This window comes from Beta vulgaris, chromosome 3 (assembly GCF_026745355.1).
Source record: "Beta vulgaris subsp. vulgaris cultivar EL10 chromosome 3, EL10.2, whole genome shotgun sequence".
Classification (NCBI taxonomy): domain Eukaryota; kingdom Viridiplantae; phylum Streptophyta; class Magnoliopsida; order Caryophyllales; family Amaranthaceae; genus Beta; species Beta vulgaris.
The window spans coordinates 25,840,579-25,857,167 of NC_079204.1; the positions used below are offsets into that span (position 1 = coordinate 25,840,579).

General features: G+C 42.0%; 1 protein-coding gene across 1 annotated transcript; it reads right to left on the reverse strand.

Annotated features, from left to right (window-relative positions):
* Positions 1-14,487: 14,487 nt before the first annotated feature.
* On the reverse strand, positions 14,488-16,014 carry LOC104906890 (uncharacterized). The gene has a single exon (XM_010695720.2). It carries the CDS (start codon positions 16,012-16,014, stop codon positions 14,488-14,490), a length of 1,527 nt encoding a protein of 508 aa, XP_010694022.1.
* Positions 16,015-16,589: the final 575 nt, after the last annotated feature.

A 16,589-nucleotide genomic window follows, 5' to 3' on the forward strand; every position in this document is an offset into this window, starting at 1 on the left:
TTTAGGATGGAACCTCCTAGCTTGTAAGTGTGGGCTAAACTCTCCTCCTCCTTATTGGGTTACCCAGGCCCATTTTCATATAATCTGAAATCTAACATGGTATCAGAGCCTGGATTGTGGGTCTTTTCTAAACCGGGCCTCTAATCAAGCAACTAGGTAAGGGTTTACCTCGACAGGATGTCCAGACCCTAAGAGGATTATATCTGATTACCTTTCCAGTTAGCTCTAAATTCTAAAGACACTCACAAGTGAGGGGGTGTGTTGAAACCCATTAAATGTCCACTTGTGAGTGTCCTACATTGGAGAAAGAGGAGAGAATAAACAACTTTATAAGATTAGGAGTTACTCCTCCTATCAACAATTGGTTTTAGGATGGAACCTCCTAGCTTTTAAGTGAGTTAAACTCTTCTCCTCCTTATTGGATTACTCGGATCCATTTTCATATAATCTGAAATTTAATAAAGGTTAAGCAACAACGATGAATATGATGAGTAGAACGAAGATGAACGTGTTAGGCGACCAAATATGACAAGTTTTACTTGTTTGGTTGTTTGAACAACCCTTTACTCTAAAGAAACGAGAGAATTTTGTGAGTCAGGATCGTTGGTTTTCATCAGCTAGAGGAATAGTATAGGAAAAACAAGTTTGGGTTGTTGCAATTTAATGCATAGTGGATGCAAATTTCCATCAGATGTTAGAGGATTTTAGAATTCAGGAAATGTATATAAAGAAAGGGGAGAAAAGTGGTAAACATATCTTTTGCAACATAAAAGGATTGCAACGGTAACAGTTAGGAGGATGATAAATTGATTTGCATGCTCTCTAATAGATAGTTTGGAAATTTGTCCATGGCTACAAAAGAGGTGTTCCATAGGGTTGGAGGGGATTGTATAATGGGCTAACACTTGGTAGACGAACTATGGGGTGCTCGAAAGAGGTGAGTTCACTAGTAGAATAAATGCTTATTGCTGCGGTCAAAAAGTGGCATCTTGCTACGGTTTTAGGCACGCAACAATTAAGGGGGCAGCCATAGGTAATACTTATATTGCTGCGGTTTTAAACCGCAGCAATATCTAGAAATATTGTTGCGGTTTTGAGGCCAAACCGCAGCAATATATATATTTTTTTTATCAAATTCACAAGACATATTGCTGCGGTTTCTTGGAAAAACCGCAGCAATAGGTAGTAGTACAAGTAATTTTTTATTCCATTTTGTCATCAAATTTAAAAGACAAAAAGGCTAAAAGAAAAGAAAACACTACTGATTAAAACTAATAACAAAAAAATATTATACAAAATTCAAAAATATAAACAATACAAATTGAAATTTATTATTACAATATAGGTAGGGCATAGTATAAAAAAATCAAAAATATAATAAAAAAACAACTAACTGATTCATTACAAAAAAAAATATAATAAAAATAAAAAATACATTAAGAAGAAATAAGTAACTGATCTAAAAAACAAAAAAAAAATCAAGAAAAAACTAAAACAAAAAATCTACCCACATCTGAAAACGAAAAAAATGAAAAAAAAAAGAGCAAAATAGATCGAACGGCTGACGAAGATGAACGACCATCGGCTGTCGAAGGTCTGTGAACATCGAAGGTCTGCGAGCGACGACAAAGACTCGGCGACCGACGAAGTTCTGCGAGCGACGAAGAATGGTTTGCGAGCAACGAAGAATGGTTAGCGAGCGACGAACCACGGTTGAATTTGGCGGACGAACGTTGGTCGTGGTTGAATTTCTGGCGAACGAACGTTGGTCGTTGTTGAAACAATGGCGGACGAACGTTAATGGTCGTGGTCGAGAGGAAGAGAGGCGCTTGAGAGATGAAAGGAGTGAGGCGTGAGATGAGAGGAGAGAGAGAGGAGAGAGAGGCGTCTTAGAGATGAAAGGAGTGAGAGATGAAAAAAAACCCTAAGTGAAACCCCACGCCTTTATATAATTTTTTTAAATATTTTTTAATGATATTGCTGCAGTTTTTGTCAAAAACCGCAGCAATATACTAAAATATGATTTTTTAATAATATTTTAATATATTGCTGCAGTTTTTGATAAAAACCGCAGCAATATATCTGGTCAAATAGTCAACTATTTTCAAAAAAATTTCTGCTGACACTAGATTGCTGTGGTTTTAAACGGAAACCGCAGCAATATCTTTATTTCATATTTTACTTTTTTTTAACGTTATATATTGCTGCGTATGGGTAAAATTGCAGCAATACCACCGCAGCAAATAACATTTATTCTACTAGTGGTTCAAGTTGTGGGTTTGAAGCTTTCTCGTTGAAGAGGAAGGAGGTTAAGCATAGAGAGTTTTCATTTTACCATTAGAGGAGGATGATGTGATGGTTGCTTTCTCGTTGGAAATTTGAGATGCTGTAGATGTAGTACTCGCTTTTAGTTGTGACAGTAGTTGTTAGTTGTACTGGTAGCTGTTAGTGGATGGTGTGTATCTGTTAACTGTTAGCTGTCCAAGTAGCTGTATAAGATATAGATGCTCAGTAAAAGAAGCTGTCAAAGTAGTTGTTTACAAATAACTAGTTAAAAAATCAAACAGAACGTTAGTGTATAATTTATGCACCATTAAAAGCTACCCAAAAGCTACAAATTGTAGCTTTTGACAAACACTACTTATACCACTACGTAGCCAAACACTATTGTTTATCTTAATTAGTGGTTTGACTTAATAAAACTATTAAAAGCTACTTCAAAAGCTTTTGCTGAACAAGCCCGTAGAGTCATAGAGAAATAGAGTAAAAGATAACTTTGGTTGGTTATTTACGGGGCTCCAAAAATAATTGGACGGCTTGCTTGGTAGTGCGACGTTTACTACCACCACAGATGAAGGATTCTCCAATTAAAAAGATGGCAAATGTAAAAGTTTGTTGTTATCACCAAAAAATTTCTACGTCTGTAGAGATATGGTGATAGGTGTTTGATAATTTCATTTTAACAATCAGTTTTACTTTTTAACTTATTTTTTTGGGAAAGATGATGCACTAGCAGAATAATTGTTTATTCCTGCGGTTGAATTGTTGTGGTTTTACCTATATGCAGCAATAAACCACATCAAAGAAAAGGAAAAAATTCGAAAATCAATCTTATTGTTGCGGTTCCGGGTGGAAACCGCAGCAATATGTCTCAACGAAAAATTATCAAAATTGGTTGAGTTGTTTGACCAGATCTAATATATACAATTCATTACTAATTATTGATGTTTCTTTCCATATTGATATAACATTGACATATGCCAAAAGTGAATTTAAGATAACAATTCAAAAGATGGAAAAATGTGAAAATTAACCTAAATTAAGTAGCCTTAAAAAGTTGTAAATGTGATTGTCTTACCTAAATTATCTTCAATCATGAATGAACTTCACCAAGTATCCATGATTACAGGGAGAATATTGTGTGATCATGTAGAAATTGATATGTACATGTATAGGAAGAATGAATTAACGACATATACTTTTGGTACATAATAAATTAACGACACATATGAATTACGAAATCTGTCGAGATTAATATCTACTTTATAATTATTTAGTACATATCATATTGTTAGTGGTAGTTTTTTGTCAATTAATTATAAAACATTATGCTTAGGGCCTGTTCTCTTCGGCATAAAACAGCTGAACTGAACTGAACTGATCTGCACTGAACTGATATGATCTGAACTGAACTGAACTGAACTGAACTGAATTGAACTGAACTGAAATGAATAGTGATATGTGAGAGTAAAAGTATTGTCAAGAGCTGAACTGAACTGAACTGATCTGAACTGATCTGAACTGAACTGAACTTGAATTGAATTGAACTGAACTGAATTGAATTGAACTGAACTGAACTGAAAATAAGCTGGGGAGAACAGGCCCTTAGTGAGTGCTAAACATAACCTAACTTTTCTATAACTTCATTTTCCTATCGCTTAAACCATTTTCCTTCCTCAATACTCTCATTTTTCACCTGCCAAAAGCTACACTCAATTTTCACCAATCAAAAATAACACTTACTTTCTTACATTCATAATTAGATTAATCAAATCAAGTTTTACGATAAAGTAGATTTCTTAAATTAAATAATGCATTAAATATGACAAAATAATTATTAATCTTATAATAGGGATGATTTTTGTGGTTTACACCTAACATTATCTCAATGACATGATGAATGAGGCCTATATTAGAAAATTCGATCAGTCTCATTTATACGTTTGCAAAAATTATTGTTTATGTATACTTGTTATATATGTGAATATATATATATAGGACACAAAACTTCCTTCTTTTTGCCTTTTTATATTCAGCAAACAAAAAGATTACTTATATGTCGTATTTTGCTTAGAGCATGATTTCTTATGACCAATTAGACATATACTCAAATATTATTTGGTATGTCGGTCTTCATAATGTAATTTTTAGATATCTATGTATGGCTATATTTTCTAACTCCAATATAGTATCTAATAACTATATCTATATCATAACTTATGAAAATAATTCTATGTTTTATAATTTGTTTGTTTAACTATGTAGATTATTGAGTTGTTTCTTGTGCTTGAGAATAGTTAGAGTGAAACTTTTAGTACAAAGATAATAGGTACTCCCTCTGTATCTTTGGTGGTCGATAAAAAGCTAGATAGAAACATTGTTTAATGCGAACATGTTATAGCAGTTACGCTTTGTGATGTTGACCAAGAAGAGCATAGGTTAGTTCATTGTCCTCCTTATAACAAGATATTGTTTGGTTGAAATTTTAATTCATGGATATTCTAATTTCTTAAACTTAGACTTTGATAAATTGTTTAGGTGACATGATCATAGGAAGTTCTGCTTCCCACAACATGAAAAAAGTTGCTTACTTATCCCCCTAGGTAAATAGAATTTCCCATGATTCCAACCTCCTATGCTCAACCAAACAATATTAACCAATTCCTAAAAAGTGAAAAAAAAACATAAGAATTGCAAAATAAAGAGAAATTTAACTCCCCAAAACAATCAAATAACACCTTATAATATCCCTAATTTTTATACGTTTATACTTTTTTTTTTATAAACAAATCACGAAAATCCTTTATAACTTCTCAGTTTAATGGAGTTGATTTGACTTAGACTATATTTTTTTGGACTGAGTTAATGAAAATTCAGTTTAGTTCAGTTCATTTGGTTTAGGAAAATTCAGTTCAATTCGGTTTAGGAAAATTCAGTTCAGTTTAGTTATTTTCCTCTCATAGTTTTCAATCAGTTCAAACAACTTAACTTTAGTTTAGGCAAATTTAGTTCAGTTCAGTCCAAAAAACTAGAGAGTACATTCCTTAAATTTATTAAAGTATCAAAAGATTTGTCATATTGATTGTTGGAGTCAATCACAATTGGTATAACACACATTCTTCTGTCGCCTCAATTCTAAGAGATGCTCTAACATAATTATCAAAAAGATTTGCAATATACCAACTATTCTCTCTTCTCTCTCTTCTTCTTTGACCTCGCCTTCCCATTCTCTTTTGCCATGATAGCATCTCTCTCTACTTTTTATATCGAAGCCTAATAGGAGCTTTAACCGATGTTGTCTATGTCATGTTCTCTTTGCTCTGATATTCGGTGCTGTCATTGATGTGTTGTCTTGTTGCGCAGTTGTTAACCTCTTCATGAGCAACCAACCGGTGAGCATCTTCTAGGTTAAAGAATAAAAATCTCATAAAGAATGTAAAGGCAAAAACATGAAAGAATGGGGTTGATGGTGAGCATATTTATACTGCAAAACTACACAAGTAATTGCTGAAATTAGGGAATAATTTTTGGAAGCAACCGACTATAAATTTTTTTCATAGACTTCGATATTAATAAAAATTATATGCTTGATTGATTCCAATTTCGACTATATTTTTCATTTACTGGGCTCCTCCTTCTCTTTAGTCACCTTATCCCTACTCACTTTCTCTCTATTCCAATTTCACTATTCTTGTCGCTTTTCCTGCGTTGTTTTTATCTCTCACACTCATTGGTAAAGAGACTACCAACAATATTTTTAATTGGAGCAACATTTTTCATACTTGGTTTTAATTACCTCGGTAAGATCCCAATTTCGTGAATTATGGTTTTCAATTTTTCTTCATTTCTCATCGATTGGAATCTTGTTTTCATTTATGCTTTTGTTGAAGTACAATAGCGTTTATAGTGGTTGTATCAAGGATCATAATGCATGCGATGAATAATTGATAATGTTTTTTTTATACTCTTTGATGTCGATGCTTTTTTTTGTGGAACTTTTGAGTTATGGTACTGAATTGGATGTTTTGGAGATGATTTTTGTTTCTGCCTAGAAACTAGTCAAAAGAGTAATATGTTTAGGGTGAGAGTCAAATCTCGAGTTAGGTTATGATCCCGAGTCTCGTAACTGTCAATCCTGCAAAACAAGGAAAAATTGGCATGGGGTATTCCCAGGAAAGCCCCTACGACGCTCAAGTCAGTTGAGATTGAGGTAGAGAGAAAGTAAGCAAGTCTAGAGAGAGATGCTCTGGTTTTGTTAGGTGAGAATTCAATACCTGTTTATTGATGAGATGGTTGATATTTATAGTGCTGGAGATTTCCCAGACAGGAAACCCTTTTGGGGAGCATCCCAATACCTAGGGGAGCCACCACCTTTTTAAGGTAAAGTTGCTTTGTTCCCTAAAAGCTGATGAACGTCCTTTAGCACACAAGACCTAGGCCTTGAACGAAGTGCCTTTTGATGTTTATTGGGCCAAACCATGGGCCCAAACAATTTTATTTCGTGTATATTGTTGTATAGATTTACTGTAAATATAACTTCAGAGGAGGTCACTATATTTAAAATCTAAATATACGCTGATTAAAGCATGTTAATTTTTAGGCAAATATAGTAACTATATCATGCAAAAAGTTAGCTATATGTTTGACAATGAGTATTTTTCCTGAAAATTGAATAACATATACTTAAAAACTCTTACATATATAAGATAAATGTCACTATGACATAAAGAAGGTAACTATATGTCCATATGAAAAAAAGAATAAATAATAAAACCTTATTTGGCTAACTATGAGTTGGTCATGAGATCCCTTAGCCATTATTTGGTTAAGTATGAGTGAGCCCCTTGGATTGACCCAGTAGGAGCACCCAACTCGCGGACTAATGAGCCTTCCCATGTGATCCCGAGTTGGTCATGGATAACCTTGGCCATTATTTGGCTATGTATGAATGAGCTTCTTGGATTGACCAAGTAGGAGCACCCAACTCGGGGATGGTTTGAGACAGTTAGGATTTTTGGTTAGCTGAGAGCTTGACCATTGACCTTTGACTTCCAGCCGCTGAACTTTTGGGCCTTAAGTTGAGTTGGGCCTTAGTCCTAAGATTGTGTCTGGGCCTTTTTCCTTTTGGCCGAGATATTTGAGGGCCCATTATGTGGTCTATAGGTTGTCGCAACGCGGAGAAGGAGATAGCGACTACATATAGAGGTGGAGAGAGAGATTGTCCGTACTTCAAATCATTTGCAAGCTCTCTCTGGAATTTCCTCTTTCTCTCTCTACAATCTTTCTCTCTCTGTCTACAATATCTCCTAGCTCCATCTGGTCCCAAGTCTTCCGAGTGCACGCCCCTGTTTCGTTCCCGACTGTGATTTTTCGAGAAGGTACGCCTCGTAGTGACCCTCTTCTTTTCTTTATTTGTTTCTAGGCTCTTAGGATGGATCTTACCGTTTCTGCTTCCCTTCCCATTAGATTATCTGAAGAGATTAGGGGGGTAGATGGTTTTTTAGTCAGCACTCGGGTGCCTTGTGAGGACCCTTCCCAAATCCCTGAGGCCGTCCCTTTGCCTAGCCCTTCTGATTCGTGGAGTGAAGAGGATGAAGGAGTGGTTCCAGGGCCATTTGAGGTATCCTTGGCCCATAAACCGTGTAGTTCTAGCTACCTGGATCGTTTCCTTTCTGAGGGGGTAGTGATGGTGTCTGAGGAGGCTGAGGATGAGGCCCCGACAACTTCGGGGCAAGAGTTCCCTCCCTTGGATCCCGAGGGTGGTCCCCTTACATATTACCCTGACGTCACCTTTATGAAATATATGGAGAGGAACACAAAATATGTAGGCACCAAATTCTGGATTCAGGATCCATATTTTGTGGTTCGGACCAAAAGTGCAGAATCTGTCTTGACGTCACATATCGGGTGCGTTTCCGTATATCACCAAAGTATGCAGATGGGGCTTAAGTTTTCCTTACACCCCTTTGTAAAGGATTTATTGAATTGTTATCAACTCACCCTCACCAACTTACTTCCCAACAGTTGGTTAACTGTAAATGGGTTTATCTCAGTTTGCGAGCTTCTCGGTGTTGCCCCGAGCTTGCGCCTGTGGCGCAACTTGTTTACTCTCATGCTGGGTCCGGCAGACCTTCACGGCCCCGGATGGTTTCGTTTTCAGTGTCGAGCGGGATATAAGGTTGTCCGGGATGCTCCATCAAACCAGAAGGGATTTTGTCCCATGTTTTATCATATATATACCAATGGTGATTGGGGGGTCCCGGTCTTGCCTCCCGAGGATGGGCTGAGATTTCGGTTGAATCAGACGGTCCCCGAGATGTCTCGGGAGGAGGTGGTTGTTGGAGTGTACCTTTCCACTACCCCGAGAATAGCGACGGGAGACCTGGCTTATGTACCCTCGAACTGGTTGCCCACCAGTCACGAGATCCGAAACGAAATGTTCCTGGCGGCAGTAGGCTTGAGTCATAGCTGTGATAAGGGTAATTTCCTTAGCCAAATGTGAAAGTTACTTCATTTATGCTAAAATTTTGACATTCCCTTTGTTTCAGCTCTAGCTCGACACCGACTTGATCCCGCCATGGCTGAGCAATTTATCAATTGTACCGACTTGGCTGCGAAGCTTATGGCTGAACTTGATGCGGAGACCACGTCTGTGCCCCCGCCTCTGAAAGTAAATTTCTTTCTTGAATGTCGTGAATGTTTATTCTCTTGCTCGATGCTAACTCGTTCTCTCTTTCATCAGGTTACCGAGACTAAGAAAGCCAAAAAGCCCCATGTACGCTCCCGGAAGTTGAAAGGAGACGTGGAGAAGGCTCAAGCTGCCGAGAAGGCGGCTAAGGCGCCTTCTAAAGTGGTTTCAAAGGCTTCTGATAAGGTCTCCTCGGGAAGAAAAAGGAGAGCTGAGGTTCCCCCCGAGGGTATCTTGGTGGAGTATGAGGAGCCTCCACATAAGCGTTCCCGAGCAGACAAGTTTGGAACCAATGCTCCTTTTACTTCCATCACCACAGCTAAAAAAATGGCTCGAGTGAGGGCCGCCATCCAGACTATCTACACGGACGCTGATGATGAGGCCCTTTTGGACCTAGGTCTCGGGGAGATCGACGCCCTATACGAATCTTGGCTCGAGGTAGATTCTTAACCCGAGTGTTGTTTTTTCTTTCCCGACTTTGAAACTCTTGACGTTTTTGTTTGTTCGCAGACCTCCATCCGCATGACATCTGTGATCAATCTCCATTCTAAGTTTGAGAAGGGCGTTAACGAGTTGGAGGATGAGGTTGAAGGCCTGAAGAAGCAGGTCGCGGACAAGGAGGCCGAGATCTGCAAGCTCGATCAATGCCGAGCTGGATTTTCAAAAAGAGACTTTTAAGCAGGCTTCTAAGGCCGTTAAATATTATGACATGTTGAAGGAGAATAATAAGATGGTGATCGAATACCTCCATGCGACAACCATCGACAGGAACACCAAGCAAAATGAGCTAGATGAGCTAAAGCTGAGGCTCTCGGGGTAGAAAAGAAAGCTAAGCGCTTGGCGCGCAAGTTGGCGGGGGCATCGTCTCGGGAGTCGACTCTCCAAATGGAGCATTACAAGTTCTGAGAGGCTTGGAAGAGGTCTCCCGAGGGGCATGCCTTTCTTGGTAGGTTGGCCTCTCGTTCCTATTGTATGGCAGTTAGGGACACTAAGGAGCGACTGAAGGGCATACTCGTGTGTCCCGACTCCTCCCTGGATTGGAACGCGGTCGAGGCGGAGTTCAACACCCATATTGCTGAGGAGCAGAGGGTGGCGGAGGAGAAGGCGGCTGCGGAGGCGTCCGCAAAGGGGGACGCGCCTCAGTCTTCAACTTCCAACCCCCCCGAGGTCCCTATCTAGTCTGCTACTCCTTCTAAGGCTCCTGAGGCCCCTATTGCAGATGAGCCTGAGGACCTTGTGTCGGGAAGCTCTGATGATGAAGATGATGCTGGTAGCACCGATAACTCTCCCGACAAGACTCATGCTGCTTAGGCTTTAAATTCTTTGATCTTTTATCTTTTGTACTTAGATTTGACCTTTGGGAGTTCTGTTCTCCAAGGTCTTTAGGTTGTACTTTTTGGTATTTCTTTATTATGAATGCAAGTACTTTGATTTCGGTTTCTCATGATTGACTTCATTTCATTCTGTTAGACACAATTGATACAACTGCACATGCCTTGCGATAATGTCATTTCATTAATTCTCATGATGAAGCCAACAACCCCCGAGGTTACAACTTATTGCCCCGAGTTGTGGCAAATCTGAATGAACATAAGGCTCAAGTGTGGCCCAACCGACAACTCTAATAAGGTCCACAACATATGACCCTGAGTTGTGGTTAACTAAAAACATAACGAGGCTCAACTGTGGCCTAGAAGCTGATTATATATACGTAATATTTCTTCAAATTGTCTGCATTCCAAGGTCGGGCGAGTGGGGTGCCTTCTGGTGACTCAAGTCGGTATGTCCCAGGTTTGACCTCGGTGAAAACCCTGTAAGTAGGAATGGCAACGGGTCGGACTTGGACCGGATTATACATAATCTGACTCCGACCCTACAGAAAGTCGGATTTTGAGTCTGAGTTCGACTTCGACATCTGACTCTGAAAATCCGAATCCGACCCGACTTAAAATTCGAACATCCGACTTGGAGATCCGACCCGACTTGAAATCCGGACATCCGACTTAAAATCCGAACATCCGACTTCGAACCCGATCCGACTTTTTTTTTCCAATTTTTTATAATAGAATAGTCTTCTATAATACAATAATTTAATCACTACAATTTATTCTAATCATCATATGGAAATCTTAAATAGTACAAATAATCTAAGTATTAGTATTATTTTTAATAATCATTGTTTCGATGGAAAAATCCTATGTAATACAATTGGCTGAAAGTCGAAGTCAGATTATACATAAATAATACATTACATAAATAAGAAAAAAGGATTGATTGACTCAAAGTCGGAGTCGGATTCGGATGTCGGATTATTTTATGAGATCCGACTCCGACCCTCCTCCGACTCGGAGTCGGAGTCAGATTACTTTTTTGTCGGAGTCGACTCGGATTTTTTCTTCGAATCGGAGCTGACTAGGTTCGGATTCAGACTGAATTGCCATCCCTACTTGTAAGGTCCATCCCACTTTGGCCCGAGCTTGTCTTTTAGGTGGGTGAGGCCGGTAGCTTCTACTTTCCTCACCACCCAATCCCCGACTTGAATGGGACGAGCTTTGACTCGCTGGTTGAATTACCTTACCACTCGTAACTTGTTGCGAAATGATCTCAGCAAAGAATTACCTCTCGTTTCGGGAAGAAGGTCGAGATTGACCAATTTCTCTTCTTCATTTTGTTCGTAGTCATAGAATGTCATTCTCGGGGATGGTATCCCGACTTCCACATGGAGGACAGCTTCGCTTCCGTAGACCAAGCTGAAGGGGGATTGGCCTGTCGCCTCTTTCACTGTTGTGCGTGCTGACCATGGCACTTCCGGGAGGTCATCAATCCAGGTCCCCTTGGCTCCTTCTAGAGATTTCTTTATCCCATTCGGCACTATTTTGTTCGTAGCCTCTGCTTGACCATTCGTCTGGGGTCGAAAGACTGCTAAGAACCTTGTTTGAATGCCAAACCTAGAGCAAATATTCCCGAGTAGGTCCGCTGTTGAACTGCCTTCCATTGTCCGATATCAGAGTCTTGGGGACCCCAAAACGGGTGATGATGTTTCTCCATATGAAGTTATGTACTTGCTTGTCTGTTATGGATGCCAACGGTTCCGCCTTTACCCACTTGGTGAAATAGTCAATGGCTACCAATAGAAACCTCCTCTGCCCCGAGGCTGCCGCGAAGGGGCCTATCAGGTCCATCCCCCAACTATCAAATGGTAGGACAGCTTGGATGGTGGTTAATGGACTAGTTGGATCCCGAGGAATGCTCCCGTGGAGTTGGCAATTAGGGCACTTCTTGACCAAGACATCCGTATCATGCTTCAAGGTGGGCCAGTAGTATCCGGCTCTCAAAGCCTTCCCCGCTATGGTCCTGGCTCCCTGATAGCCGCTGCAAGCCCCTTCGCGTATTTCCCTTCGAACGGAGTAACACATTTCAGCAGCGGGTGTGTGTAGGATTTCTTATACAAATGGCCTTCATGCCAGATAAACCACCCCGCCTTCCTTTTGAGGGCTTCAACCTCTTTCTCGTCCAAGGGCAACATCCCCTCCCGGAGATACCCTATAATTTCTTCCATCCAAGTGTCGGTGCAGTTTAGAGTGTGCACTTCTAGAGAATTAATGCTTGGCTGATTAAGGACTTCTTAAATTATGCTTCGAGGAGCCAACCCCTCTACTGAACTAGCCATGCTCGCTAGGGCATCAACCTGTTGGTTCTCGGACCGGGGGAAATGCTGAATGCTGAATGAAGTCAACTTCTAGATTAGTTGTCGGGTCTTATTGAGGTACATCCTCATGTTGTCTTCCTTCGCCTCGTACTGCCCCGAGATCTGTCCTACTATCAGTTGGGAGTCCGATTTTGCCAGTATGTTCTGAGCCCCCGCTGTAATGCAAATTTGTAGGCCTAGAATCAGCACTTCATATTCAGCCTCTTTGTTTGAGGCGAGGAAGTCGAATTTCACGGCATACTCCATCTTATCCCCGACAGCGGGTATAATGACCAATCAGGCTCCACTTCCCGACTTGGTGGCAGAGCCATCCACTTGTAATTCCCACGATTCCAATAGTTCGACATCAACCAGGCGAGAGCAGCATTCGCTAATAAAGTCTGCCAAGGCCTGAGCTTTAATGGCTCTTTGAGGTTCATACTCCAACCCGTAATCGGCCAGTTTGTCTTCCCACTCGGTCATTCTGGTCGAGTGGTTTATGTTTTCGATCAGATTGGTTCTTCGGTTAGGACTTTGATAGGGTGGGCTTGGAAGTATGGCTTCAACTTTCTGCTTGCCATTACTAGGACGAACACAATCTTCTCGGTTTCACTATACCTCGCCTCCGCCCCTCGATAGGCGTGGCTGATGAAGTAGACAGGGTGCTGGGCTTCTTCTCCCTCGGCCACCAATACCACGCTGAGGGCATGATCGGATACCGAGAAGTATATGTATAGGGTCTCTCCCGGCAAGGAAGATATGAGTTTGGGCAGCGTCGCCAAGTGCTGCTTCAACTGCTGGAATGCCTCTTCCGCCTCCTTATCCCAATCAAACTCTTTTCTTTTCAATGCTCTAAAAAAGAGCAAACTCTTGTCGGCCGATCGGGATAGGAAGCGCCCTAATGCCGCGAGGCACCCTGTTAGCCTCTGTAATTCCCGAACATTTCTCGGTGATGACATGTTCAAAACCGCATTGATCTTATCGGGGTTTGCCTCTATGCCCCGTTCATCTACCAGGAATCCCAGGCATTTACCCCCCTTCACCCCGAACACACATTTTTTTGGGTTCAACTTCATGCCGTATCGCCTGAGTGTTGTTAAGGTTTCTCTGAGATCATTCACGTGATCCATCTTCTTCTTGCTCTTGATGATCATGTCGTCCACATACACCTCAATATTTCTCCCGAGCTGATCTGCAAAGACCTTATTAATGGTTCGCTGATATATAGCCCCTGCGTTTTTTAGCCCAAAGGGCATCATTTTGTAGCAGTACACGCCTTGGGCCGTGACGAATGACGTATGCACTCGGTCCTTTTCCGCCATGGGGATCTGATGGTATCCCGCATTAGCATCCATGAAGCTAACCAACTCGTGACCAGATGTGGAATCGAATAGCCTGTCGATCTTTGGAAGGGGATGGTTGTCCTTGGGGCATCCTTTGTTTAGATCTGTGAAGTCGACGCGCATGCGTCAAGCTCCACTGGCCTTCTTTACCAAGACCACATTGGCCAACCATTCAGTATATTGACATTGCTTAATAATTCCCGCCTCTAGTAGCTTCTTTACTTCTACCGCAGCTGCGACAGTCCTCTCGGGCCCCTGGTGCCTGAGCTTTAACTTGATGGGGCGAAATCCTTCCTTGATATTCAGCTCATGGGAGGCAAAGTCGGGATTCAGCCCTTGCATGTCAGAGGCTGAGTAAGCAAAGACGTCCTTGAACTCTTTCAAGTTGTGAATCAGCTGCTCCTTGATCTCGGGGGTGAGGTTCGAGCCGATCCTCAAGGCATCCCGACTTCTGGATCTAATATAACCTCTTCAACCTCTTCTACTGGTCAGGGTCGTTCATAGAGCTTGGGATTCTCCGATATATAAACTTTGAGTCTAGTGGGGGAGTCTGCTGGCTCTTCTCTTTTTCTTTTCTTCTCGTTCCTCTCCTCGTGTGCCCTTATTCGGAAGCTGTTGGTGTAGCATTCCCGAGCTGTTTGCTGATCACCGTATATCTTCCCGACTTGCCCATCATTGGTTTCAGATTGCAGCAACAGTTGATACACCGAGATGGCTGCCTTTATCTTGTTCATGGTGGGCCTGCCCATGATGGCGTTGTAAGGCAGCGGGGTATCGACTACTAGGAAGTCCACTGGTAGACTCCTCCCCTTTCCCCTCTCCCCGAGCCTCACGGTCAACTTTACGTACCCGGGAGGGTAGACGCACCCGCCTCTGAAGCCTATCAGCGGTTGCCTAGTAGGGATCACGTCCTTCTCGGTATACTTCAACTTGAGTAAACAATCAAGTGTGATGATATCGGCTGAGGAACTGCTATCAACAAGGATCCTCTTTACCCGAGAATTGGCGATTTTCATTTCCATGACCAATGGGTCGTCATGGGGGGTGTTTATGTGCCGATCAGGCTCCCCGAACGTCATCATTGGGCATCCTGCCCTTGTAGGCTCTATTTCCACTACCCGGTGTGTCATCGATTGAAGGTGGGCCTTTCGGGCTCGGCAAGACGCCCCTCCTGAGGCATTTCCCCCGGCTATAACGCCGACGTAGCCATCAGTGTTATCGATGTCATTTCTTGTCTCCTTTTCCTTCTCCTTCTCCTCTCGGGGATGTTTGATGTACCTGTTCAGCTTTCCTTGATCAGCCAAGTGATCCAAGGCCTTCTTCAACTCCCTGTAGTATTTTGTGGTGTGAACATACTTTCGATGGTATTCACACCATAACCTCTGGTCCCGTCTATCTTTTGAGGTTCTTACAGGAGGAGGAATGGGTAATACCGACTTGTGCTTGAGATCAAGGTAGATTTCTCGCCTATTTCTGTTGAAATGAGGGTTGTTCCCATTATCTGCCACTCTCGGGAGGAGCTGTTGGTTGCTCCTCATATTTTTGTTCAATTCCCAGTAAGGGAGTTCTTCTTTCTTCTTCTTAGACTTCTCCCCGACAGGCTTGCATATGTCGGAGGCTTGGATGAATTTTTGTGTCCGACTCAGGGCCTCGGTGAAGGTTGTAACTGCGTTTTCAGCAAGGGACCACCTGAACTTCCTCGGCCATAATCCTGACATTAGGGCAGTGAATGCTACCCCGTCTTGAAGATCTGAAATCTTCAATGATTCCTCATTAAACCGCTTGATGGAATCAGCGAGGCTCTCGTGCTCTTGTTGCTTAATTGACATTAGATGGATGCTGGTCTTCTTGTGCCTACGTCCAGCGATGAAATGTTGGTGAAATAATGCTTTCAGAACTGAAAAATTGGTGATGATACCGGGTGACATGCCCGAGAACCAACTGAGCGCTAATCCCTTGAGGGTTGTCGGGAAATAGCGACACCAGACAGCCTCACATCCCGTTTGTACGCTCATCTAGGCCTTATAAGCTGCCATATGGTCTTCAGGGTCGCTGCTACCCGAGTACTGCTCGATGGAAGGGACTTTGACCTTTCTCGGGTTAGGGACATCCATGATCTCCCGACTGAAGGGGGTCATGAAATTGAGTACTCCCCGGGTTACAAAGACGTTGGTCTTGTTCCGAGGGGGACCCCGAGTCTCCTGCATCTTCATGCCTCGTTCTCTTGGATCCGATAGGGGACCTCTCTCGTTCCCTCCTCGGGGTCTGGGAGTGAGCTTGTTCTTCATGGAGTGTCCTTTCCCTCTCCTCTTTTGCTTTTTGTTTAGGAGGTTTTGTGCGTCTTGCTCCGCCCTGCTCTTGCGACTTTCCTCTATGATGCGCCTGGCATCCGAATTCAGAGTCCTTTGAGAGTTAACCTGTCGGGATCTCTCTCCCCCCACTCGCTGCTCGTCCTGGCTAGGGCCATGAGTTTGGGCATCATCCCTGCCTCGAGGCTCTCCACGGGTCAGCTCTCTGTTTCCCCCTTGATTGAGCTGGGGAATCCCGACTATGAGTTCCTGCAGACTCCTTTCCATGTTATCGTTCAGCT

Coding starts and splice junctions, on each gene's coding strand:
- LOC104906890 (XM_010695720.2), bottom strand. CDS start 16,014: ATGAGCGTACAAACGGGATGTGAGGCTGTCTGGTGTCGCTATTTCCCG.